The sequence below is a fragment of the Rhinolophus ferrumequinum genome, chromosome 16, assembly GCF_004115265.2.
Source record: "Rhinolophus ferrumequinum isolate MPI-CBG mRhiFer1 chromosome 16, mRhiFer1_v1.p, whole genome shotgun sequence".
Lineage (NCBI taxonomy): Eukaryota > Metazoa > Chordata > Mammalia > Chiroptera > Rhinolophidae > Rhinolophus > Rhinolophus ferrumequinum.
Window position 1 is genome coordinate 452574 of NC_046299.1, and position 26940 is coordinate 479513.

Below are 26940 nucleotides of genomic sequence, written 5' to 3' on the forward strand. Positions count from 1 at the left end.
TTCCCCACACCCACACTTACCTGCCCTCACTGCAGCCAGCGGTTGCCTGTGCACACAGCTCTCCACACGTTGACGGGCGCCATCCACAGTGCTAAGAAGGCCCTCAACAGGCGGGAGGGAGGATGGCTGGGTGGTCCCAGCTGGCCAGAGAGGGAGAAGCTGACCTCATCACAGACCAGACGGGGACGGGGGGGGACTGGGCACTGGGGACAGTGAGGGCCCCAGAGTGGAGCCCAGAGCGGAGCCCTGTGGACGGCGGGGTCCAGAGCTGGTCAGAGCGTTACCCTAAGTAGTGGTGGGCGTCAGAGGGCCTGGGACACAGGCGGCTCTTCAGTTGTCAAGTGACTGCTCTGCTGCTGTTGGGAACAGCCTGTGGATGGGCTCGTGGCAGGAGTCCAGGTGAGAGGTGATGGAGTAGATGCAAGCAGGTGGCAGGTGAGAGCCGGTGACCAAGCGGAGGAAGCCGGGCAGAGCGGGGGGTGGGCACAGGGTGCAGGAGACACGTGGCCCCTCCTGAGATCCTGGCCTGAGAGGCCTGCAGGCCCTGGAGTTGAGGGGCCCAGAAAGGAAGGGCCTGGGAGGTCACCTGGGACCCCAGAAAGGGAGGAGGCCCAAGGCAATGCCCCCGTGGGGTGGGTGGGCCCAGGGAGCCTCGAAGGGCCGAGAAGGGAAGGGCAGGGCCGCGGGAGGGGGACGTAGAACCTTCTGGCTGAGAAAGGGCTTCGTCGGGGGAGGGTCGTGGGCTGCTGTGGGCTGTGGGGGTGCCAGGTGGGCAGGGCCTGGTGGAGCAGGCGCAGGAGAGAAGGGACAGGCGGGTTTGGCCTGGAAAGCGCTGCCTTGGTGGGGCCATGCGGTGACGCCTGCATTCCTGGGTTGGTTTTTGTTCCTGTCGGGGTGTCAGGACATTGGGTGCTGCAGAGTGACCCACAGATGGGCCAGTCCTGCAAGGGGAGCAGGCGTGTGGGAGTGGCCTCTTAACACTCCATTTTCTGAGATACATCAGTGACAGGGAGGCTGGGGTGTGGGCAGGGAGGGTCACCCAAGAGAGCAGGTGCCAGCAGCAGTCCAGACCATGGGATTTGGGCGCAGAATGCGAGGAGGGGCCAGGGGCTGCCATGGCCACTGGGCCCTGTGATAATCTTGGGGCTGGTTTTGTCACCCACGTGAGGCCTGGCACACACGGCAGGGGAGGTGCAGGGCCTGGTGTCAGTGTGTGTGGGGGGTGGGGGCAACCGGAGAGCTCGGAGCCCCGGTTCTGCTCACTTCCTGCTTGTCCTGGGGCTCTCCTGGAATCCCACTGGAATGTGTGACGGGGCTGCAAAGCCTTCATGTCCCCGTCCCTTTATCTTCATATTCTGTCCCCTCCCAGGTGCCGTCCATGCCATCAATTCTCTTTTATTTACAGGTTCTCTAATTCTTTTTAGCCTACGTTTTGTATTTTAATGACTTTATTTCTCATTCACAAAAATATCCTTGTATTTTATTTTCATATTTGCCTGATTTTAAGAAATAACTTCTAGTTGCCCTCTTTTTCTCGATGGTTCTTTTCCTACTCGATTTTATGGAGATATAATTGCATTCAAGAGAAAGCACACATTTAAACGTCCGGTTGGCTGAGCTGTGTTTTAGTCACGGGTGGGTGTTGGATGTTTCGAATGTTTCTTCTGCTCCTTCAGAAGTGACCGTGTGCTTTTCTCTCGTTTAACGCAAGAGCGGCTCTGAGTGTGCTTCACGTGCCGCCCCGGCGACTTCTGCACGCCCTGAAACTCACCTTCTGTGTGGCGGCCTCCTCCCCTGGGCTGGCAGAGCTCCTTGTGCCTCTTCCTGGGGACGAGGGCCTGTACTGTCCTTGCTTTGTGACGCCTGTAGGTTTGACGTCGCTGTCACGCTGACATTATAAAACCAGTCAGGAACTCGGGAAGTGTTTTGTTTGTTGCTTTCTGAAGGACTTTTTGTGAATTGGTGTTTTCTTCCTTAACGATTTTGTAGGATCCAGTGAGAGCCTTGGGTCCCTGGGGCTGTGCTGTGTGGTCGCTTCTGTGGGAAGGTTTTCGAGCTGACGCCATCCTCGTCCCTGTAGGGGCTGAAAGCTCAGGAAGCCATTGTCTCTCTCGGCGGCTCGTGTCCGCGCTCGGGTCTCCTGACTCCGAGTTCTCGTCTTCTGCGTCCAGCCATTCCTGAGAGAGGGGTGTGAGCGCCTGCTCGGCGGTCAGCATCTCCTGACTCCCTGTGGCTCTCAGCTCTGCTCCTGTGCTTCCAGATACCCAGTCGCACACGCTGGGACGGCCCTCGTGGGGGGGCCTGACTCCCTTGTCCTGAAGGCGCCTGCGTTTGATGCTCTCGGCTTCTCCAGCGCCCTCCTCACCCTGCTTACCTCCTCTACGCATCTTCCAGGTGTAACAGCTTGGAAAGGGCGTGGATTTCTTGTGTATCTAGTGCGGCAATCTGTCTTTTAATCGTGGTGTTTGGTCTCTGCGTTTAGTGTGGTCTTGAACTGTGCTAGGATGTCATTATGTGTTTCCATAATGTCTTCTGTTCTGCCTGCGCCTTCCGTGTCCTGGTCCCAGAACCAGAACCAGCTGTACCTCTTGGGTCAGGACGCTGCCGTGAGGCTGGTAACGCGACTCTCACCGGGCACCTGTAAGGCCCAGGGTGCCACTTCCACTTCCAAGGTGACAGCCTTGTAACGTGACACTGCGTTCACCCGCCCACTTTCTCTGTGCTATTGTCATATCTTTGGCTTCGAAATATGTTATAAACCTCATCTAACAGTGTTGTTATTTTGCTTTCAACAGCCGGTGGTTTTCAAAGAAAATTCTAGAGAAAAACAGTGGCTCTGTATGCCCCTTGTTTGACGGTCCCACTGGCTCTTCTCCACAAATCCAAATCTCTGTCTGGTATTAGTTCAGCCTGAAGAACTCCCTTGATTTTTTCTTGTAATGCACAGTTGTCAGCAATGAATTCTTTCTGCTTCTGTTGATCTGAGAGTGACTTCACCTCACCCTCAGCTTTAAACCCTCTGAATAGCTGGTTTTCTTTTCTCTGGCCTCGTAGTTTTTGACAGAGTCAAGAGTTACTCGAAGCTTCTCCTGGACACCGCATGTCTTTTGCCGCCTCTCCGTTCCCGAGTTGGTGTCTAACTCTGTTTCCACATTTTTTTTTCCTCTTCTTCTGCCTCCCCCCGTTCAAGCTGGTATTAGGAGCCTTGCACTACCCCCAGTCGCTGGCCACCGGCCATTCACACTGGCTACCAGCTGCTCTTGGTAGCACACTCTGACCTCTGGCTGTTCACAGCAGCCCAGCTCCAGGGAGAGCCATTGTTCACGATCTTAGCTGTAGAGGGCGCAGCTCACTGGCCCATGTGGGAATGAACCGGTGACCTCGGCGTTAGGAGCACAGTGCTCCAACCACCTGAGCCATCAGGCTGGCCCTGTTTCCAGCATTTTGATTATGGTTTTCCTCAGAGCCTTTAAGACGGCCCTGCCTGTGGTTAGCTGAGACACCCAGATGTGTGAGATGGTTTTTTCATCAGATTTGGGAAGTGATTTGGGAAATTATTTCTTCCAATACATATTCTCACTCTTTCCTTCCCAGCATCCCGTGTGCTGGAACACTGAAGACTGTCCCATGGGCCCAAAGCTCTGCTCATTTTTAAAAATCTTTTTCAATCTGTTCTTCTGATTAGATTGTTTGTATTGATCTGTTTTCAGGTTTACTGACTTTTTCCTGCCTTCTCCAATCTGCTGTCAAACTCAACGAGGAATTTTTCATATCAGTTATTGTAGTTATTTTAGTTCCAGTATTTCCATTTTTTGCTGCTTGTACTTGTCCAATATGATTTTCTATCTGTTCTCTCAGGGTTGTTTTCCTTCAGTTATTTAATGTATTTGTATTGTAATATCTACATTAAAGGATTTATCTGCTAAACGCGACAGCTGCCCCCTCCCCCCCGTCCCCACCTGGGATGGCAGCTCGTTGGCACCGTGGGCCTGTGTTCTGGCCCCTGTGCCATGGCAAGCTGTCCCTAGGCCGAGCTGGCAGACAGGCTCGGTCCTGCGTTCCCTTCTCCAGGGGCGGTGCCCGATCGGCAGCCTCGAGTCCGCGGTCCAGCTTTATGGTCGGCAGGCAGAGCAGCGTGCTTCGTCACACACCGCTGGAAGCACAGTCACTCGGAGGCCACTCTCTCCTGACCTGTTTCAGTGGGCCCCGTTCACCCTGCTTTGGTGGGCCTAGGTTCTCCTATAGTATTTGCGTCTGCTCAGCTTGCTCCCATCATTGCGTCCTCTCCTCCAGCCAGTGATTGCCAGGTTGTTCCTGAGACGGGCTGTTCTGCTGTGTAGACCTCTGTCGTGTGTAGGGTGAGCTTGCCCGGCTGGCTCCTGGTGTCGAGGACACCCATGTTACGGACTCCGGGCTCACGCCCAGAGGGGCACGATTTGGGGCTGGCCTGCTCGTGTCCCGCTGGCTCTTCTGCCCTGTCCCAGGCCAGGAGAAGAGACCCGTGCCTGACTGCAGCCTGGACTTATAGGCAGAGTCCTGGAACCTGGTTCCTGTCGGGCAGCATGGAATTCACCTTTGGCATATCCATGATGCTGGGCGGTGGTGCCCCCTCCTGCCCACAATGCCCGGCTCCTGGGCCTGGGACCCCTTGGCTCCTGTCCTAGGTGACACACATGTGCAGTGATGTGGACGCTGTGTCTTGCTGAGTCACTTCAGGGTTCTGGTAGAACGTTTCTTTGTTTTCCTTCTATTATAGTTGATGTTCAATATTATATCTGTTTCAGGCGTGCAGTGCAGTGGTCAGACATGACATGCCTTTGAAGTGACCCCCCCACCCCCGTCAGTCCCGTCCCCACCTGGCACCATCCTTAGGACTTGTATTCACCCAAATTGTGGGATTACTAATGCTGTGTCCAGGGTGGGGCCGTGACACTGGGTCTCGTGTGCTGTTGATGGAGAGGGTCTGAGGACACTGTTTTCCTGCTCAGACATGGTGTATCCACCCTGCCCAGCTGCCTGTGGTCCCAGCTCAGGCGGCAGCAGGAGATGACACCAGGCTTGGCTGCTGGGCCTCAGCCACGGGACCGGGGGGCAGAGCTGGGGCTCCAGGTTTCAGCAGGGGAGACTCCGTGCATTGTCTAAACTCACGCCTTGGCGATGGCGAGACCTCGCAGGGGTGATGTGGTGAGATGGCACCGACGGACGGGATGGCGGCCCCAGCGTCGTGTGCTGCCCTCTCGCAGCAGCTCACGCTGCCTGGGACCCTGGTGCTGACCAGCTGCTTCTCAGCCCTGCAGCCCCGGTCCCAACAGCTCTTGCCAGCTGGGCTTCTCCTCCTGCAGCCTGCGGGACCCTCCTCTCTGTCCCCCTGTGGGGGTCCTCACAGGGCCAGAGGGGACCCCAAGGGTGCGAGGAGACCAGGGGCAGCCGCCAGCCCTAACGCTGCACGTGGCCCCCAGCCTCCTGGTCCTGCTGCGCTGCCAAGTGCACATGGAGCTGGCCCAGATTGCCGAGGACGAGGACCGGCTGGAGCCCGCCATGCAGCACCTGCACAAGGCCATGCGACTGGACAGCTGCGGCCTCTACCGGGAGGAGCTCAGCTCGGCCCTGAACCGGCTGCGTCTCTGCACTTTGCTGTACCAGTGCCCCGGGCGCGCCGAGGATAAGGCCACCTTGGCCGTCGAGCAGGTGCTAGCACGGTGTCTCCGAGGACGCCAAGACACACGGGCGCCGAGACGCTTTAGGAGAAGTGACCTCCTGCTCACCACCCATCTCCTTCTTCACAGGCCAAGAAAGCTGGCCCCAAGGACAGCGTCCGGAAGAAGCGGGCACTGCTGGTGGACGCAGGCCTGGCCCTGGCCCCCGACACCTTCCAGATCGTGCTCGACAGCGAGAACGAGGCCAAAGGTGGGCACCGTTCTCACTCCCACAGCCCTGAGCTGTGTGGGGAGCAGACAGCTGTGGGGCGTGACCCTCGGAGCGGCTGGGCGGCCGCGGGCCCCCTGTCACCTCACCTGTCATTCAGTCTGGGCACTGCTGGGCCTCCTGTGCCTGAGCAGGGGGGGCGCACAGGCTGTCAGCAGTCCCACGAAACATGCCTGGTGCTTCCCCACGCGTTGCACACACGCCGCATGCGGTCTTGCCTGCTGGTAACCCAACAGGAGGCGGCTGGGGGACCTGCTGGGCCAGGGGTTTGCAGCCGGGTTTCCTGAAAGTAGATGGCGTGCTGTGCTGAGAGGGCAGGGGCCGGCCTGGTGGCAGCACGTGCCAAGCCCACCGCCGCCAGGGACAGGACGCCCCTGCAGGCCCAGGCCTGCTGCGTCCCCAGAGCGGCTGTGCCAGGAGGAGGCGCCTCCAGCACTGCGCAGAGCAAACTCCCGGCCTGGGAGTGGACAGCGGGGGTTGGGCAGGGCCTGGTGGGTGCAGGACGGGAGGGCAGGGTGACCCGGTGACCCTGAAGCATGCTGCTCCCAGAGCCCTGGCGGATTCCCACACACAAAAGCACAGTCAGCTTGACTTCACTCCCATCAAAAGGCCAGAATGCCCCAGTGAGGGGCCACTTGACACTCCTCTGGAGTTCAGAGCCCAGGGGGTGCTGTGATTCTGTGGCCGCACCCCAAGGACACACGAGCAGTTCCTTCGTGTTGCGTGGCCCCTTAAGCATTTCCTTTTGCGTCCTCAGTTTTCACCGGGAAAAACAGGGGCCGCTTCAGCTTCCTGTTCGCGAAGGCTCGTCACCACAGCATCAGCGTGGACAAAGCCGCCGGGCACTTGCGGCGCTTGGGGAATGAGAATGACAAGGAGAGGTGGGTGAGGACCCAAGGGGGCCAGCCTCACGCAGCAAAGGCCCAGCCAGCGGGAGCGCCCATCTGCTCGGGTCCCACGTGTGGGCTGCAGGCTGGCGGGAGGAGGCGCACGCCTCTGTGGGGGCCTGGTGCACACACGTCCCCATCGCCCGTGAGGCAGCAAGTCCCGGCCCACGGGGTCCACACTCTGGAGACTGTCCAGACTCCAGCAGGACGCCCAGTGCCAGGTCCTTTGTGTGGCCAGGACACAGTCACGGGAACTGGCTGATTTGGGGACAGACTCAGGGAGGCCTGCCCCGGGCGCACCTCTCAGTCGTGACAGTGACAGGAATGGCTGCCTGACGGACACTTGGCCCAGGGACCAGGCCTTCCTGCCCCTGGCCATCCTGCCGCCTACAGTCCCTGGCTGTGAGCATGATTTGTCTCAAGGTCGCTCTTTGTGACCTGGAAACGATAGAACCACCAGTGGCCTTGTCTCGCAAGCAGTAGTCCCGGGTGATTTCTGACTTCACCTGCTCCATCCGTGTTCAGTTTCCTTCCTTTGGGTCTTTGGTGACCAGGATACAGATTTGGGCGGAGCTCGCCAAAGTTGCCTGGAAGCAGGGCGTGTGGGATGTGTGCCGCGCAGCAAGCCGTTTCTGTCTGCTGTATGACAGTGTCAAGACGAAGAAGCCATCACGGATGAAGAGAGGTACGTGCAAGGCCCCCACCCATGAGCACCCAGCTCGGGGCTGCACAGATTCTGGAACCCAGGGCCAGCGCCTCTGCAGTGGGTGGTCACCGAGCACGGGCAAGCCAGACTGGGTTCTGAAGTGAGGGAAAGGGTCAGCACGCGTGGATGTGAGTCCAGCGGGCCGTTGGCTGGAACAGTGTTTTGCAAATGTTTTCAGCTGACTGCTGAGACCCCATGATGAAGTGACGGTGACCCCGGGTCACCACGGGTCACCACGGGTCACCACGGGTCATATGGCCGATCAGGGGCTTCCTCTGTGCTTCTGGCTCTGTGCCAGGCTGGCTGCCTGTGCCATCGTGTCGTTTGACCTTCAAGGTCACTTTGGGGTCGTCAGGGGACTCAGAAAGGGGAAAGGACATGCTGTGGGTGAGAGAATTGAGGCCGCTGTGCTGGGAGCCTGTGGGCAGAGGGCAAGGGCTGAGCCTGATGGAGGTTGAGTGTGGAGCAGCCCCTGTGCGGGCAGGGGACCGGCTCCCACCACCAGCACTGGGTCTGGAGACAAACCCAGCATGCAGGTCCTTGGGGAACGTGTGAGAGGTCCGGGGAGGCCTGGATGTGGGTGTGGCAGGCTTGGCGAGCAGAACCAAGAATGAGCCAAAACAAGAATATGCTGTCGGGAACGTTGGCTGGAGTAGGGGACAGCTTTGCCACCCCACGGGGTCCCCACACCCTTGGGGAGGTTTCCTCCATACCCTCCTGGGCACCGTGCCCACCACCCAGAGACCCCCGCCATCCCCGGAGCTGGACAGGGGCTGTAGCAGGCAGGTGGGCCAGGAGTCCTCGGGGGTTTTCTGAGGCCTCGTCTGAAGCTGCTGTTTCCCCAGGAAGGAAGAAGCGGGGCAGGGACAGCTTGGGGCAGGACACCAGTGGCCAGTCGGCGTGCCTGCTGCAGAGGCCGACACACTCCAGCCTGCTGCGGAAGCTCGCGGAGGTGGCCTTCATTGCCGCCGAGGTGCGTCCTACACACAGCACCAGCCTGTGGGCGTCCCCTCAGCCTCGGCGGTGGCTGTGTCCACATGGGGTGGGGGGAGAAAAGGGGACTGTGTGACCACTGCGGACTGTTCCCCTAGTGCCCCACCCCTGCTCCTGAAATAGGGTTGTAGGTTAGGGAGCGTTTCCTGGGTTCTTGTGAGATTTTCTAGGACAAAAATCTAAACCTCTAAACCAAAATGCCGTGTGATGCGTGACGTACATGTTATTTAGAAATAGCTTCTCAGGGGTGACATTGTCCGAAATAACATAGGAGCCGTGGTGACGGTCACTGCACTTGTTCACATGCTGCTTGACATTGAAACGTCTGTGAACGAGGTGCCAGAGAGAAGCAGCACCTGTGACTGACGTGGTCACAGGCGGGCTGAGTGCTTCTGGGGACCAGTCCACCAGGCCTTTCCCTGAGCTCACTGCTGCCACAGCGTGCTTGCCGGGACCCAGGGTCAGCCAGGGGCAAAGTGGACCCAGGCTGGCACTGCGCCCCCAGGCTGAGCCTGATGTGGGTGGTGACATTTTGTAACTCAGAATCCTTGCAGCCACTTCCGTTGTTTCTTTTGGGAGTCGGCAGGGTAAGCTGGCCTGAGCACTCACCGATTTATTCAGTAAGAGTCTCCTGAGCACCTCCCAAGTGTCAGTGCTGTGAGCTGGGGACATGGTGATGACCCGAGCAGAGCCCTGTCCTCAGGGAGCCAGCAGCCAATGATGGAACCGGTGTCACCCTAGGGAGACAGGTGGCAAGGCCACCCACTCACCTCTCATCGGTCCCCGAAGCCTGTGCCCAGTGGTCCCACAGCCTGTCGTGTTTCCCTGTGCACTTAAGTGACGGGGCCACTGGAGGCTGGGGGTCACGTGCTGGTGCTCGGGGTACGTCTGTGCTGAGCTGTGGTCACGGCCTGGGCTGCTCTCGGAAGGAGCCTCCTCTTTCTGAAAAGATGGAGTATTTATTTACTGGGGAAGTGACACTGCGTGGGGGAGGGGAGCGGGTGTCAGGAGGGGAGGGACCTGAGGCTGCAGAGGCCCTGGGTTCCTCACAGGGTCTTCCCGCCGCGTGACTGCTGCTGGGTCCATGCGCCGTGACCTGTCCGGCTGCACACGTCCTTTGCAGGCCACTGTCCACTTGCTGCAGTCAGAAGGTGTACAGCTAAATGAGCGTCCCAACCCCCCCGAGGACTTGAGCCAGCACTCGGCCGGCTACATGCCCGAGTCCCCAGAGGAGAACGCGGAGTGGGTCGTGTATAGGTAGGTAGCTGCTATGGGCACTGACGGGTCTGGGTGTCCTGTGCCTGGAGGCACCGCTGGGCTGTGGAGAGCATAGGCTCTGTGGCCTGGCTGGGGGAGCATGGCGAACAGGCCGGGGGCGTGTCCACACCAGGAGCTGCTTTGGGGTCCCTGTGAGAAGTGGCAAGACTGGCCTGTCCATGTCCAGGAGCTCAGACAGTGGGTCATGCCAGTCTTTCTCGTCATTGGTGTGAGTGGGGTACTAGGGAGATCATGTTAGCGGTGGAAATACAGAGAGGGCAGCCTTTCTCTGCTCAGAGGAAAAGCTGTGACGGCTCTGATTGTGGGAAACCTGTGAGGGTGTGTCGGGGACACGCCTCGATGGCTCCCGGTCGACGCCCAGGAGACTGGCCCCGTGAGATGCCAGGTGCAGAAACAGCCATGAAATGAAGGTGCTGTGTTGGCCGTGATGGGCTTGGTTATTTTAAAGTCTGATACTGAATCCTGCAGAAGTGAATGTGGTCGTGAGTGAGTGTGCAGATTCTCACGGCACAGGAGCTGAGCCTACTTAGCTGCTCTCGCTCACTAAACGGGGAGAGAAAACCTGCTTTCCTGCTCATTTGCCCAGTAAACAAATGGGCATCCCTCACCCACCGGTCCTGGGAAGACTGGGGGTTGCCCAGCCACGAGGGGTCGAGGAGGGCAGCAGCACTCTCATTCTGCATGGATAATTCCACTTGGTGACGTCAGGTCCTCTCCCCCGGCGCCGTCAGCTGCCACCCAAGTCCAGGCCCAGGCCGGAGCAGAGCTTAGAGCTGGGCGGGAGTCAGTGAACCCGGGCCCAGGACACATGTGGCCCATAGCCCATGAGCTGAGTGCTCTTGACATTTTAAATTTATACAATAAAATTGAGAAAAAGCAAACAGAGAACAAGGACCTTTGCAGAAAACGTTTTCCAGGCCCCAGTCCGAGGGCCGACCGTCGTGGCTCGCACAGAGTGCTGAGTGAGACCGATGGCCTGTGTGTGGCCGATGGCCTGTGTGTGGCCGGGTAGTGCTGGACACGGGGTGCGAGGGGCGGCTGCACAGGTGGACAGGTAGCCCGGCCGGCCTGGGGCCTCAGATAGGGGGGGCTGGGAGCTTTGCGGGCACAGACGGAGCCAGAGGGTCTGATTGTTGTGTGTGAGAGAGGTATGTCCCCATGGGAGACAGGAGGGGCCGGGGCCCAGGGTCCTTCCGGAGGGAGTGCGGTGGGCGGCGGGCGGCCCCAGCGGGGCACCTTCTGCCCCATCTCCACAGCCAGGAGGGGCTGCTGGCAGACCTCGTGCTGGCGCCGTTAACGCCTGTTTGGGGAAGTTCTGTTTCAAAGGAAGAGTTTGGTGTGTGCGCCCGCAGGACATGGATCGAGGGCCTGTCGCAGTACGCCATGAGCAGCTGGCTGCGGGCTGCAGAGATCGGGCAGGAGCTGCAGGAGGCCTGGATCGTGCAGAACGCGGTGGTGTCCATCCTCAACCACAACCGCCACCTGCTCGCCGCCGGGCGGCAGAGGGAGCTCGTGGATACCTTGCAGCAGCTCCTGAGCATCGTGAAGGCCACCGGCCACAGCGGGTGAGTTCTGGCGCCGGCGCTGTGGGCTCCGACCTGCGTCCACTTGGCGGTGATGCCGCGGGGCCCCTCCTGTTTCTTTAGTGCTGTTCTTCCAGTGAGAGGTGGGCCACCATCCCCTGGCATGGTGATGGAGGTGATGGCCCAAGGAGATGCCTGTGGGGGCCACGGGGAAGGCTGCTCGAGCAACCCCAGGGTCTCCATTTACTGGCTGTGCACCCTTGAGCCAGACACTCACCCTCTCTGAGCCGCAGCATGGCTGGTGGGGATTGATGAGGCACTCGGAACTCTCACACCCGCCCACGGCCCCACGGCGTTCCCCGTGTGGAAGCCAGTCTGTGTCTGTTCAAACAGATCAGTTGTGAGAAAGGTTTGCTGAGCCCCGAGGCACAGGAAAGTGGAAGAAGAGAGTGACTCTTCTTGGCGGGGGGTGGGGGGGGGGGGAAGGTGGGAGGTGGGAGGTGTGAAAATCTGCCTCTGAGTGTTTTGTTATCTAGATGTGAGCTTGTGAGACACCAATGTTTTCATGAGCCAAAAGTGGACATTTCAAGTTAGGTTGAAGTTTTACCTAATAGGGTGAAATTTTAAAACGCTCCGTGTATGTTTTCTGTTGGTTTGGCGTTTAGCCTGAACAATAAGATTTAAATCATTTTATCAGGTAATAAAGTAGAAATTCAAGAATGAGTCAGAATGCAGAACATGTGATTTTTTTTCATGTTATGAACAGTAAAGAAAAGGGGCCATGAGCTGAGGCTTGGCTCGGCGGTGCCCCCCTCCGCTGGGCATGAGCCTCCGCAGGCCCCGTCCTGGCGGCCCCAGGGAGCCAGCCTGGCAGCCGAGCCTGCTGCTCACGCCGCCGCCCTGCCTTCTGCTGTTGGGGACAAAGATCAGAGTCCATGATGAAAGCACGCAGAGACCATTTGCGGCTGTTTGGAATGTGTTGGTACCATGCGTTTCCGGTGAGAAATGCAGGTTCTGGTCTCAGCCCTTCGTGTGGTAACTGATGGAAATTCCCAGCGCCCGCCAGGGTCTGCGGGACGCCCCGGCCACAGGCACAGTGGCCACGAGGGTCTTTCTGTCCGGTCCCCACAGGACTGCCCGAGATGTCCAGGTGTCGTCCTTCACAGTGTGAAGGCACCTGTGGCAGGGGACAGAGCTGTCACAAAGCAGGCTTGTCACAGCCAGCTTCCTCCCTTGAGGGCTGAGAACAGCTCCTTCACCTGGTGCCGGGACAGCGGGCAGTCACCTTCTGTCTGATTCGGGCAGACGCACCCGCCATGGGTGACGACCCCCTGAGTCTGCTTGTGGTCGTGCTGTTGCCGGGCGCTGAGTGTCACCTGCTGACGCCTTGTTTTCCAGCGACTCCCTCATGTTGGTGATGCTCTGCAATGCTTTGGCTCGTGGCTTGATCCTCGGCTGGATTCCAGCCCAGACACCGGAAAAATCCAGAAGAGTCATGCGACCAAACCTTTCTCATGCACCGCTGGACTCAGGGGCCACCTCTGAAGTCAAGGCCGCAGTGGAGGTACTGCCTGTGCCGTGGTTCAGGGCCGGGCAATGGTGACCATGCAGGAGCCGCTGGCCAGGGGAACCGGCAAGACGTCCCACTGCGGGAAGTGGGCGTGGCGCGGGAGGGCTGGGAAACGTGTGTCCGTCTGAAAAGGCGGCAACACGGCCGGCAGCCTTGGGTGGCAGTGCCAGGAGGGGACGGCCCTGCAAGGCCCAGGCCGGTCCTGTGCAGTTATTGCAGATCACAGAGCAGCAGGGATATAAAATGAAAAACCCAGACCAGTGCCAGTGAAGAGCAGAAATGCTGTGATCCAAATAAAATAGTCACAGGCCAAGTGCTGTGACCGAGTGGCAGCGTTCATCCCCTGAAACTTATTTCCATAAATGTGGCCTTGACCATCGTAAACCCTAAAGAGGAGGAAAGTCACGTCTTGATGTTGCAAAGTGTTTGCTAATCCATTACCCATTTCTAGTGGAAGAAGCTTAGACGCACAGAAGAAAGCAACTTCCTCACTGAGTTTGAGGGAAGCTGCCAGACCTTGCCGAGGCCTGAGTGAGGGAGGAGGATGAGTGTGAGGGGCCCAGCTGCCCCCGGTGGGCTGGGGGCGCGAGAGGACGGCCCTGTGCTGGCGGTGAGGCTGCCGGGAGAGAGCCAGGTCCGCTTGTTCTAGTGACGTGGGGGCTGTTGGCCCAGGTTGCCGTCTGGGATGCGGCTTCCGAGCAGGGACGCCTCCGTTTCAGGTCTGCGAGTTCGCCCTGAGCCTGACCAGCGGGGTGCAGCCCGACGAGGCCGTGCCCACAGAAGCGCGGCAGCAGCTCATCGCCACCTGGGTGAAAGCCAAGCAGTTGCTGCAGCAGCAAATCGGTCCGCGGCTGGGCACAGACGAGCAGGTGCCAGCCCATGGCCAGGCCGCTTTGTGCCATCTCCCCACCCCGGGTGCCGCCAGCCTGCATGGCAGCACAGTGGGGAGACCCCTCCTGCTGGGAAAGGACTCTCCCCGCTAGGGAAGGGCTGTGCCCACTGAGGTCAATGCCCCTGGCGGGTGCCTCCCCTTCCTCCTGCCGCCTGGCCACTCTTCTAAATGCCCACCAAGATGTGGGGCCTCTGGGGGTACTGTCCACCCTGGGTGACACTCACTGTGGCCTTAGCTAGAGGTGCACCCAAGCCAGAGGGGGGTCCTCCTTGGCAGGATACCAGGGGACCCTGAGCTGTGGACACAAGGCTGTTGGAGTGGGGGGTGGGGGTCAAGCAGGGACACAGAGAGGACAGGAGAGGGCAGGGCTCTGCTCCTGCACACACAGGCTGCATGGCCACAGACAGAGACGCCCATGGGCACCGGCCTGAGCCAGGACGCACTGGGACAGGCGGGAAGGGAGACCAGCAGGGCAGTCAGGGAGGGCATCTGAGGGGGTCTGGAGTGAGGGCTGGCTGGAGCAGGACAAGGGGAGGGACCGTGCAGGCAGAGGCCCACTCCTCCTCTGGCCGGGTCAGCTCAGTCGCCTAACCGCTAAGGGTTGTACTGCTTCCTACCTCTTTCTGGAGTGAGAAGGTCACTTGGAGGTAAACGTTCGCAGAGCGCCCCAATGACTGCCGTGGAGCTGGCATTTCACAGGATGAGGTCCCTAGTGTCCCACACTCTCTCCGACACCCTGGACTGATGGGCACCCTCTGCTTCCTTCCCACCAGAGCACCAACGAGGACGTCAGCTCGGTGACCAGAGTCCTTGTTGCTCTGGAGATGTACTCCTGCAACGGGCTGGGCCTCATGGACTTCACCGTGCCCCCTGTGGCCCAGGTCGGTCCCCCCTAGGTGTCACTTTCTCCCCAGGTAGTACCCCCTTCCCCCCAGATGTGATCTCCCCTCCATGTCACCTCCCTTGGGTACCACCCACCAAGTGTCACAGTGCCCTCAGGTGAGACCTCCCCCAGGTGTCACCTTCCCCTCTTAGGTGTCACCTTCCCTCCCAGACATCACTTCCCCAGGTGTCCTCTTCCCCCAGGTGTCGCCTTCTCCCAAGGTGTCATCTCCCTCAGGTATCAGCATCCTTCCCCTTGGTTCAAGTTTGTCTCACCAGGTGTCCTGGTGGACATGCCAGGGCTATGCATGGGTAGAGCCCCCACCTGAGGCCACTTGTTCAAACCCTGCTGCTCAGAGGCAGCACTGTGGTCAGAGGGCCTGCCCAAGGCGGCCGTCACAAAGCCTGGCCTGCCGAGTGACCCGCGTCCTCCCCACACCTGCCCTCCCCTCAGGGCACCTGACTTTATTTCGTTTTTCATGGAGCTTCCCTCTAAGCTTTCTCTTAGGGTGGCTCTGTGCAGGGCAGGGCACCCCTGTGGGGCGCCGAGGCAGTGTGGGCCGTGTGGACAGTCTGCCCCCCAACAGCCAACCCTGTGCCCGAGCCTGGGCCCTGGTTTATGACTGGGGACGCAGTGACTCAGCCTTCATGGGGTTTGCTGTGCGGCTGGTCCATTACCCATCGAGGGTCCATCTGGAATAACATAACTAAATGTTCAAGGCTTTACCAAATGGCACATTCCCCCAGGCTGACAGCACGCAGCACTGGGGCTGCGAGGTCAGAACCTCCCCTGCTAACATGCCCTCCTCTCCCGCCGGGAAGCTGGTGAAGATGGCCTCCGAGTGCAGCTGGGCAGACCCCCTGGTGGAATTGCAGACTCTGATGCGCCTGGCCCACTTTGCCCACGCGGCCCACGACCACGCGCTCACCATGGCATGCTCGGAGAAAGCCACCCAGATGGGCATCAGGTCCCTGAGGACGTTCAGTCGGTAAGTCACCTCCCTGACGCCTGCATTCTGGTGACCTGAGGACGTGGTAACCCCGTCAAGAGCAGGAGGGACACGGGGTGTTCGTAGTCACATATCAGTGTGGTCAGTGCACGCAGGACAGACCCTTGTTTTCTTTGGGGTCAAATTGCTGTGGACCAAGGCTGACAGGAGAGCCTGGGGACAAACACGCATTTCAGACAGGGAGACAAGGACAGGCCTGCTGACTTCTCAACAGAAACAACACAGACCAGTTTAAGTGTTAAAAAAGAAGAAAATCTGTTATCCATCAGAAATAACCTTCAAAAACTGAAGGCAAAATCGAGACATTTTAAGATGATCTAAAGCTAAGAGAATGCCTTCCTAGAAGGACTGCAGAACAGGAAAGGCTGAAGGAGATGGTTCCAGGGGGACACTCGGCTCACGATGTGCCAGGGAGTACCGGGCATGGCAGATGTGTGGATAAGGAACAAAGGTTTCCCTTCAGTTCTCAGGTTCTTTAGAAGACATTTGCCTGTTTAAAGCAAATCCCACATTGTGCTGTGGGATTATTCACAAACGTAGAAGGGAAATGTGTGACAGTGGTAACACAGGATGGAAAGGGGGTAGAAGAATTCTGTTCTGACATCACCTGTGAAATGAAATAAGTCAAGGAAACCTGTGGTTAGCTAAGGGTGTATGTTGTAATCTGTAGGACAACAGTAAAAAATAATAAAATGAAAAGATAACTGAAAACCCAGCAGAGGAGATCAAATGGAATACTAAAAAAGCACTCAATTAATCCAAAAGAGGGGAGGAAAGAAACAACATATGGGACAAAAGGAAGGCAAGTAGCAAAGTGGTAGGTTTTCCCCCGACCATGTACATTAAATATAAATGAACCAACATTTCAGTTAAAATCAGTTTGTCCTACTGGATACAGAAACCAAGACTCAAGTAGAAGCTATTTTCATGAGACACTCTTCAAATATAAAGATACAGGTAAAAAGGGAAAGGGTGGGGAAAGATGTTCTCTGCAAACACTAGTCATAAGAACACTGGTCTGGCTATATTAAAACACCCAAGATGTATGATGACAGAGAGAGGCGTAGTGGCACAAGGGTTAAATCAGCACAAAAATGTAAACATCCTAAATGTGTGTACACTTCATAACAGAGCTTCAAAAGTCAAGAAGCAAAAGCTAAGTACGTTCCCAGTATCAGCTATAGATTTCACACTCCTTTCAGTAACTGATGGGATAGAGTAAGCAGAAAATTCACCAGTTTACACAGCTGTGAGTGATGCTGCCAGCGTCCCACCCACTGACGCTGACGCATGCTGTCCCCAAACTGCATTATAAACAGGTTTCTGGGATGCCAGTGCCCAGGCAGCCAGACTCTCCACCAGCCTTGTTGTGCCCTGCACAGCCTGCAGGCTGAGGGTCAGCCGCTCTCCCCCTTGTGTGCCGTCTGCTCCTGCAGGCAGGTCCCTGGCTTCAGGGCTTGTGCAGGGGGGCGACCCAGGAGCCAGTGTATTTCTTTTAGAATAAAGTCGGTGCCCCTGAGTGGAGTGGCAGGGACGAGCTGGTCCCTCCCGGCCAGCGCTGGTCGGGATGGTGTCTTAGTGTGTGTGGTGTCCTCTGTGCTCTGCCACAGCTTAATGACACCTAGGGAGCAGGGTAGCTCGGCATCCTCGAGGTGGCTGAGTGGAACCTGCCCGGACCGAGCCCTGGAGCAGAGTGGGGCTGAGGCAGCGCGTGTGCTCCCGGGGGCTCGGCCATGCTGAGGGCTGCTCAGCGCAGGCCTGCTCTGCTCAGCGGTGTCTGCACAACCGGACAGATCAGCCCTGCAGAGCAGCCATTTAAGACGGCGGGGGTGCTTCTGGTCACGGCTCCGCGGGTTGACTGCACGCAGCCCGGAGCCCTGGCTCGGGCGCTTTGGCGAGGCTGCTCTGCACATCCCGGGCTTGCTCCCCAAGGCCCGCGTGCCAGGGTGCATCTCTCTCTGCAGGGTGCAGGCCCAGCTGGTGGCAGAGGTGCTGAGCAGCACAGCCTGCATCCAGGGCATGAGCCTCATGGAGAACCTGAAGGGCAGGAAGTGGCTGCGCCTGGCGGCCGCCAAGGCCTTCACAGAGGGCGTGAGGTACGCCATGCGTCGCGGTTCGGGGGGGCCCTCTGTGCACAGGACATAAACGGCCCTGCGGTGCCGTGAAATGAAGAGTGTGATGTCAGAGGGACTGTCACTGAGGCCGGTCCCTCGGTGACCCCATGACAAGGGTCATCTGCACTGGTGGGCAGGTGGGTGGCTGGGCCGCTTCCCGGGCTGTCCTGTGAGGAGCTGCGCTGGGTGGGGGTGGGGGTGGCAAGGAACGAGGGTGCCGTCCTGCACAGCCGGCACCGGGCCCAGCCTCACCCTGCCCTTCGTGAGCCCAGAAGCTGCAGGCGTAGCTGTGGCAGCTGGGCGTCACCGGCCCTCTAGGTCAGGAACTGCCTTTCAGGTTTGGGGGCATGGCGGGGAACAGTGGCCTGGTCATGCTGGCCACACGGCACTACTGGAACGCCTGCCTGCCGCTCCTGTCCTCCGCCGTGAGCAGGAGGCAGTCCAAGGGCACCATCCAGAGGGTCGTCAGTATCATCAACAAGACGGAAGCGAAAAAGCAGGTGCGCCAAAGGGCGGGCATGCCAGGTCCCATGGTGCCTCTAAAGTGCTTCCTCCAGAAAGGTGGGCGAGGGTCCCAAGGAGAGAGCAGCCCTGGGACTGCTCACACAGGGATGATGGCTCACACAGGGGGACAACGGCACGTGGCTGAGCTCCGCCTTAGCTCTGAGCCCCGTGTCCCCTCCAGGAGAATCCTACCCCATACGGGAAAGCTCCAGGGGAAGGGGAGACAAGGGCGGGTGGGGGACAGATCCAGAATCAGGCAGCTGAGGAAAACCACGGAAGCCACTGGGTGAGACCCACAGCAGGGCCAGGCTGGCATCTGCCCACCCCATCACCCAGGTGGTCTTGGTAGACGGAACTTCCCTGGCTGGCAACCCCAGGGCGCCCGGCGCCTCCCTCCCTCCGCCTGCCAGCTGACCACGTGTCCTGCATGTGTCCTGCAGCTTCCCAGCCAGGACTTGGCCTCCCACGGGCCTCCAGCACCTTTCCTGTCAGCCTGGGAGGGCCCTTCTGAAGGGAAGGTCTGTAGGTCAGAGACTGTGGCAGGCAGATGGTTGTGGTCAGAGAGCTGAGGACAGAGCCCCTGGACCAGGCTTCTTGGGATGGGCACAGGGCCCAGTGAAACCCTCAGATGAGCCGTGGGAGGCCTGGCCAGGACAGGGCGAGACCGGGAACCGGGAGGGCCCGTGGCCATGTGTGACCTTCCCTGCTGTCCCTGTCTGGGGAGCTGCTGTTAAAGAGACAGCAAAGAAAACTGAAAATCATGGTCTCATATAAGAATTGGTGATGCTTCCAATTTTCTTAAGATATTTGTAACCTCTTGTCGTCTAGGCCAGGGGTGGGCAAACCCCAACCAGCCCGCTTCCTATTTTTGTAAATAAAGTTTTATTGGAACACAGCCATGCAATTCATTTACATATTGTATGTGGCTTAGCTACACAGCAGAATCTTTGTGACAGAGAGCTTGTGGCCCGCAAAGCCAGAGGTATTTACTATTTGGCACTTTACAGAAAAAATTTGCCGAGCCCTGGTCTAGCATTTATAAAACTTACCAAAAGTTCAGTTCTTTCTAATGTGTTTTTTTAAATTGTGGTACAATATACATAATATAATATCATTTTACTATCTGTTAAGTATAATTCAGTGACATTAATGATATTCACAGTGTCGTGTGGCCGTCACCACGACGTACACCTAAAACTTTCCATCATCCCCAACAAAAGCTCTGTCCTCACTAAACAGTAACGAGCCCCTGGTGCAATCTGTCTTCCTCTTTCTCTCTCTGAATGTGACTCCTCTAGGGACCCCACATAATTGGGATCTTACGGGATCTGTGCCTCTGTGTTCGCCTTATCTCACTCAGCACGATGTTTTAAGGTCTGTCCACGTTGTAGCATGTGTCAGAGTGTCCTTCCTTTATGGCTGGACTGTTCTCCATGGTACGTGTGGAGCACACGTGTGTCTGATCATCTGCTGCTGGACAAGTGTTTCCCCCTTTGACTGTTGGGACTGATGCCGTGTGAACACAGGCCTGCAGGCCTTTGTGTCCCTGTGGCCAGTTCTTTGGGGTGAATGCCTAGGAATGGAACTGGTGGGTTACGGGGTAGTTCTGTGTGCCCCAGGTTCTACACATCCTTGTCAACACTTGTTATTTTCCATTTCTTGCTTGTAGCCATCCTAGTCGGTGTGCCGTGGTATCACTGCGGTTTTCATTTGTATTTCTATAGTGACCAGTGATGTGGAGCATCTTTTCCTGTGCTTGTTAGCCATCTGCATATTTTCTCTGGAGAAATGTCTATTAAAGTCCTTCGTCTGTTTTTGAACTGGTTTATTTGGTTGTTTAATTATAAGAGTTCTCTGTATATTTTGGATATTAATTCCTTATCAGATGCACGATTTGTACATTTTTCTCCCATTCGCCTTTTCACCCCCATCATAGTGTCCTTTGATGCACAAAGTTCTTAATTTTGATGAAATTCCACGATCTTTTCTTTTGTTGCCTGTATTTTTGGTGTCATAGCTATGAAGTCATGGCCAAATCCAGTGTCACTAAGAATTTTTCCAATGTTTTCTTCTAAGAATTTTATAGTTTTAATGTTTAGGCCTTTTTTTCCATTTTGAGTTAACCTTAGTATGTGGTGTAAGCTCAGAGTCCAGTTTCATTCATCTGCATGGGGACATCCAGTTGTCCCAGCACCACTGGTTGAAGAGACGGTCCTTTCCCCACTGGATGGTCTTGGCTCCCTTGTCAGAATCCATCTCACCATGGATGGAAGAGTTTCTTCTGGGCTCTCTCGTCTACATCTGTCCTTATGCCTGCACCACACTATTTTGGTTACTGCCACTCTGCAGTAAATTTCAGAGTCAGGAATTGTGAATCCTCCAGCTTTATTCTTCATTTTAAAAATTGTTTTGACTAGTTGGGTCCCCTTGCAATGTCATATAAATCTGAGGATTGGCTTTTTAATTTCTTTGAAAAAGGCTGCTGTAACTTTGAGAGGGATTGTTAAGGGTTCCTCTCCACAGACATAGGATGTCCTCCCATTTTTTTAGGTCTTCTTTGATTTCTTTCAGCAGCATTTTATAGTTTCCAACACATGCCTTTCACCTCTTTGGAAGTAGTTAATGCTTTTAGGTGCTATTGTAAATGGAATTGCCTTTTGTCTTAGTCACCTCAGGTACCATAACAAAATAGCATGAACTGGGGGCTTAAATAGCAGAAATTTATTTCTCACAGTTCTGGAGGCTAGAGTCCAAGGTCAGGGAGCCAGCATGGTCAGGGTCTGATAAAGGACCTTGTCCTGGCTTCCAGATATCTGCCTTCTTGCCTTCTTGCTCTGTCCTCATGTGATGGGCTGTGTGGAGAGAGGGAGCGAGCTCTCTGGTGTCTCTTCTTAAAGGACAAGAATCCCATCATGAGGACCCCACCCTGATGGCCTCATCTAACCCTAATCACGTCCCAAAAGCCTCATCCCCAAGGACCATCACATTGGACATTAGCGCTTCTATACAGGAAGTGGAGGCGAGGACAGAGGTCCACAGCACTGTCCTAATTTCCTCTGGGATTGTTCATTGCTGCCATGCGGAAACACAACTGATTGTTGTATGTTGGTCTTGTGTTCTGCACTTTGCCGAATTCATTTATTAGCTCAAGTTTCTTGTGGAGTCTGGGATTTTCGATATATAGGATCATGTCATCTGTGAATAGAAATAGTTTTACCTCTTCCTTTCCAATTTGGATGCCTTTTATTTCTTTTTCTTGTCTAGTAGCTCTGGCGAGGACTTACGGATTTTGTCAAATACCTTTTTTTTTTTTTTTTTTTTTTTAATATTCCACAGCTCCTTCTGTGAACTATTCCTATAGTTTTGTTTTGTTTTGTTTTTTTTTATTGGAGAAAGGGAACAGGACTTTATTATTGGGGAACAGTATGTACTTCCAGGACGTTTTTCCAAGTCAAGTTGTTTTCCTTTCAATCTTAGTTGTGGACGGTGCCGTTCAGCTTCAAGTTGTTGTCCTTTCAGTCTTAGTTGTGGAGGGCGCAGCTCAGCTCCAGGTCCAGTTGCCGTTGCTAGTTGCAGGGGGCACAGCCCACCATCCCTTGCGGGAGTCGAACCGGGAACCTTGTGGTTGAGAGGACGTGCTCCAACCAACTGAGCCATCCGGGAGCTCAGCGGCAGCTCAGCTCAAGGTGCCATGTTCAATTTTAATTGCAGGGGGCGCTGCCCACCATCCCTTGCAGGAGCACGAGGAATCGAACTGGCAACCGTGTGGTTGAGGGGACGCTCTCCAACTACCTGAGCCATGCGGGAGCTCAGCTGCAGCTCAGTTCAAGGTGCCGTGTTCAATCTTAGTTGCAGGGGGCGCTGCCTTCCATCTCTTGCAGGACTCGAGGAATTGAACTGGCAACCTTGTGGTTGAGAGGACGCGCTCCAACCAACTGAGCCATCTGGGAGCTCAGCTGCAGCTCAGTTCAAGGTCTCGTGTTCAATCTTAGGTGAAGGGGGCAGAGCCCACCATCCGTTGTGGGACTCGAGGAATTTAACTGGCAACCTTGTGGTTGAGAGCCCACTGGCCCATGTGGGAATCGAACCGGCAGCCTTCGGAGTTAGGAGCATGGAGCTCTAACCGCCTGAGCCACCAGGCCGGCCGTCAAATACCTTTTCTTGATCAACTGAGAGTTTAAAGGATTTTTCCTTCATTCTGTTACTGTGATGTATCACACTGATGGATTTTCTTATGTTGAACCACCCTTGTATTCTTAGGACAAATCCCACTTGGTCGTGGTGAATAATATTTTTATTATGCTGTTGGATTTGATTTGCTAATATTTGTTGAGGATTTTTGCGTCTATGTTCATAAAGGATATTGGCCTGTAATTTTATTTCCTTATGTTGTCTTTGTGTGAATTTGCTATCAAAGTGATGCTGGTGTCATAGAATGAGTTAGGAAGTGTTTCTTCCTCTTCAGTTTTTTTCAAGAGCTAAAGAGGATTCATGTCAAGTCTTTAAATGTTCGGTGGAACTCCCTAGTGAAGCCATTTGGTCCCGGACTTTCCTTTTTGGGGAGATTTCTGACCACTGATTTGCTCCATACTTGTTAGAAGTTTGTTGTGACTTTCTGTTTCTTCTTGAGTCGGCTTAGGCAATTTATGTGTTTTGGAATATTTTCATTTCTTCTACGTTATCTAATTTGTTAGCACACGGCCTCCTCTCATAGGATTCTCTTCAATCCTTTTTGTCTCTCTAAGCTTGGTCAGAATGTTCCCATTTTTGTTTCTGAGTTTAGTTATCTCTCTCTCTCTCTCTCTCTCTCTCTCTCTCTCTCTCTCTCTCTCTCCCTTCTCCCTCTCTCTCTCTCTCTCCTCTTTTGTCAGTTTAGCTAAAAGTTTGTCAGTTTTGCTGATCTTTTCAAAGAGCCAGTTTTTTGTTCTGTTGATTTTTGTTATATTGTTTTTCTGTTCTATATTTTATTTATCTCTGCTCTAATTTTTATTATTTCCTTTTTTCTGCTGCCTTGGGTTTAGTTTGTTCTTTTTCTAGTTCCTTAAGGTGTAAAGTTTGGTTGTTGATCTGAGATCTTTCTTCTTCTTCAGTGTAGGTGTGTACAGCTATACACTTCCCTCTGAGCACGGCTTTTGCTGCATCCCATGCGTTTTTCCTAAGGTGCTTTTGACTCCGCTGATGGAAAGCTACCAAACTGACTTGGATGCTTTGCCATTGAAGAAGCTGTAGTCGTGTTTGGTCTGTGGGCTCTCAGGTGTCTGACCTTGCACTGGAGAACTGTTTCTTATGGGTAAAATGTGGCGTCACTTTTTGTGACTTAGTATTTTGGGAATTTAGCTGCAATTTCTATAATTAGATACTGAGCCAAATGCAAAACAAAATAGTGAAAGAATAAATTGCAGCTTTCAGATATCCACACTGCTCATTTCTACTTTAGGAAAAAGGAAACGTGCAGCTTCTGCACCATTGGCCGACAGCGCACTTCCAGAATGGAGGGACCACTGATGGGTCTTTCCTCCCAGGTTTGTAGACGCGACGACAAGGTCACAGGCACATGGCAAGGCAGGACTCGGGGCTTTAGATCCCTGCTCCCGGTGCAAAGCCCATGTGGCCGTGACAGGAGCCGCAGGTGATGTCTCGGCGTGCAGGGTGTCATGGGCACTATGAGTGCGTCTCATGAGCACCGCCATGCGATCCCTACTGTTGCCCAAGGAAACCCGGGCCCAGACGTCCCCTTGTCCAGGAATCACCGGGTGCTCCCAGGCTGCCTGGGCTCAGAGCCTGCACACTCAGCCCTGTAGTAACTGCCTGGAAATCTAGCCTCTGGGTTACTCTGACAGACAAATCCATGTTTATGTCCACAAAGATGTGGAGGTTTACTCCTGAGAAGTACTGATCTTAGAACAGTTAAAACCACATTTTAGAATCCACATTTAAGGGGAAAAAATGACCATTATTGGCTAAAATTCACCGCCCCAGTGTGTGCTAGGGATTGTTCATGTTGCGTGGCCGTGTCCCACCCTCCAGGAGGCACAGTTTTATTTGGAGAGAGAAAGTTGATTTTGCATAAGCAGAAAGACAACCATGTGTAAATATTGGGTACTAAACCCCAACTGTTGAAATGGTTTACTGCTGCAGCAAAGAGATAGATGTTGGTGGCAGCTGTGTGGGACCTGGAGCGTCCCGGACACGACAGGAACGGACCCTGGAGAAGAGCCAGGTTGCCTGGTCCAGGATGGGAGCAAGGGGAGGCGCAGGACTCCAGTCCACGCGCTGAAATGAACATCATGTGGGCTAAACAGTGTCACTGTTTTAAAATTTAAATTCTAGGAACAAATCAGAAAGTAGAATTGAACATAGCAGAGATTCTTGTGGAAAGGTTTCTAAACGTTAAAGTGAAGCAAATTTGCAAATACTTGGAATTCAATGCAGATAATGAAAAATGCATAACATTAAAAAGTGAACACTGGGGGAACATGTGCCTCAAACTTGGCAGCTAAGTGATTAACTTCGGTAATGCACGTACAGTCACATGGGTCAGGAGGGGGTCTGCGTGCCGCGGGGGCAGCGCACCCCAGAGTGGAGCGTGGCTCCCTGCGGCACCGGCACCGCTCTCCCTGGGCCTGAGGCCTCCGGGGTGGGGAGGAGGCGGAACACGTCCTGGGACCCTGACCCCTTGTCCCCACAGAGGCCGAGGATGACCTGACACTGCGGGCTGCGCTCTACGGGGTGCTCTTCCACTGCCACGCCGACTGCAGCGACTGGGAGGGCGCCCTCAAGGTGCTCGGCGAGGCGGTGCAGGTGCTGCCGCGGACTGCACACCGTCTGTAGGTGCCGCCCGGCCCCGCCCACCCGCCGCGGCCCCGCCCACCCGACCCCGCCCACTCACACCGCTGCACCCCCACTCCACCCAACACCGGGAACTCAGCCCGGGAGGGTAGGCTTAAAGGGCACACACACCATTAATAAGTGAAGAGGTAAAATTTAAAAGTAGGACACAACACAGAGAGCCGGAGTAACTCAGGTTCCTTTTGGTTTTATCTTGATAAGTAGGAAAATGGACAAATACCATAGTTTGGATGCATTATATGTTATATTTCAATTTCTTTTATTTGACTCTAATGAATTCCTCTTTTGCTTTTCTGTAGCTTGATTTTCAAACATATGGTTATCGTGAAGGCCAAACTAGGCCAGAATTTCATGATGGAGATACAGAAATTCAAAGACGAGAGTGAGGACTATTTGGCACACATGTGGCAGCGCCTGGCCTGGAACTCCAAGGACCTCTCTGGGGAGCTGAGCTGCTATCACAACGCGATTCAGGCCTTACAGGTGGGTCTCTGGCCACGTGCAGAGGTGACGCCGTGGGGAGCTGCGTGGGATGCATCCCGTGGGGGTCGTGAGGTGGCAGGGGCAGCACATGGAGCCCTGCCTTGCCGTACCCTTTTCCAGCAGGGAGGGTGAGGTCCTGTGTGTGGGAGTCGGCACTCATGTCACAGCATGGGGCAGGGGGACGGGCCGAGGCCTGCAGCCTCCTGGGAGTCGGGGTCTTGGGACATTGTTCACCCCAGAAAGCCAAGGCAGACACTCAACTGGATGTCAACTTGAGGTTCAGGGCGGGTGGCACCGAATATTTGAGGCAGCAGAATGTGGAACTTGCCTCAGGTCCAAGGAGGCCCTGAATTGTGGGGACTAAAGGCGTCCCAAAACAGGCACTGTGCTGGAGCCTGGAAGGTGCTCTGAGTCCAAACAGAGGCTCTGCCATGTGCTGTGTGGTCAATGCCAAGCGGTCACCACAGAGATCTGGGTCCCCAACAAGGGGCTGTGGGCGCCCCTGTGCCTTGCTCCTGGAACCCAAGGCCAAGTCCTCCCTTGGCAAAGGCCTGGCCAGGTGGGCCCCGCCTCCACCCGGGAAAGCGACCAGGTCTGCTCTGGAGAATGGCGGGGCCTGCAGTTTGCAGCAGGCTCCTTGGGACGACCGCCCTGCTGATCCCAAGTCCCTTCTGTTGTTTCCTTTTTCTGAGGGTAACGGTGTGGTTTAGTAAATTCAGAGGTCTGTACCACCAATTTTAGAACCTTTCATCACCCCACAAATACCCATGACCTTTAGTGCTTATACCCCCCGCACCCCGGCTGCAGGGAGCCACCAACTCATGGTCTGTCTCTGTGGGTTGGTCTGTTCTGGACATTTCACACAAATGGAATCAGATAAGATGTGTCCTTTGCATCTGGCTTCTTTCATTAGCTTAGAGCTTTCCAGGCTCGTCGTGCTGTAGCCGTGTCTGCTTCACTCCTTTTTCTGGCGAGCAGACCCCATTGTGTGCACAGACATTCTGTTGGGCACTTTTGTTGTTTCCATTTCTTAGCTATTGTGAATAGTGCTGCTCTAAACATTTGTGTGCAGTCGCGTGCTGCTTACCGACGGAGACACGTTCTGAGAAATGCGTCGTGGGCAGATTTTGTTGTCGTGTGAGCATCACAGAGGCGCGGACACAAACGTAGACGGCACAGCCCACACCACACACCTGGGCCGTATGGCACAGCCCGCTGTTCCTGGGCTACGGCCTGCATAGCACGTCACTGTACAAAATGGCATGACATTAAATCTGCACAAGAGAAAGTGATTCCATCAAGGCACGAAGTAGACACAACGTGT

At 55.5% G+C, this 26940-nt stretch overlaps 1 protein-coding gene across 1 annotated transcript in view; it reads left to right on the forward strand.

Annotated features, from left to right (window-relative positions):
- The window catches only part of CFAP46 (cilia and flagella associated protein 46), a 90051-nt gene that overhangs the window by 17850 nt on the left and 45261 nt on the right, over positions 1-26940 (forward strand). Inside the window, exons 12-27 of the mRNA XM_033129774.1 lie at positions 5460-5688; positions 5787-5907; positions 6683-6806; positions 7367-7497; positions 8364-8491; positions 9635-9768; positions 11142-11354; positions 12711-12876; positions 13602-13751; positions 14548-14655; positions 15479-15645; positions 17631-17762; positions 18118-18280; positions 23722-23806; positions 24973-25111; positions 25433-25616. Of these exons, the coding sequence (XP_032985665.1) occupies positions 5460-5688; positions 5787-5907; positions 6683-6806; positions 7367-7497; positions 8364-8491; positions 9635-9768; positions 11142-11354; positions 12711-12876; positions 13602-13751; positions 14548-14655; positions 15479-15645; positions 17631-17762; positions 18118-18280; positions 23722-23806; positions 24973-25111; positions 25433-25616 (2374 nt within the window). The remainder of the gene's footprint in view (positions 1-5459; positions 5689-5786; positions 5908-6682; positions 6807-7366; positions 7498-8363; positions 8492-9634; positions 9769-11141; positions 11355-12710; positions 12877-13601; positions 13752-14547; positions 14656-15478; positions 15646-17630; positions 17763-18117; positions 18281-23721; positions 23807-24972; positions 25112-25432; positions 25617-26940) is intronic.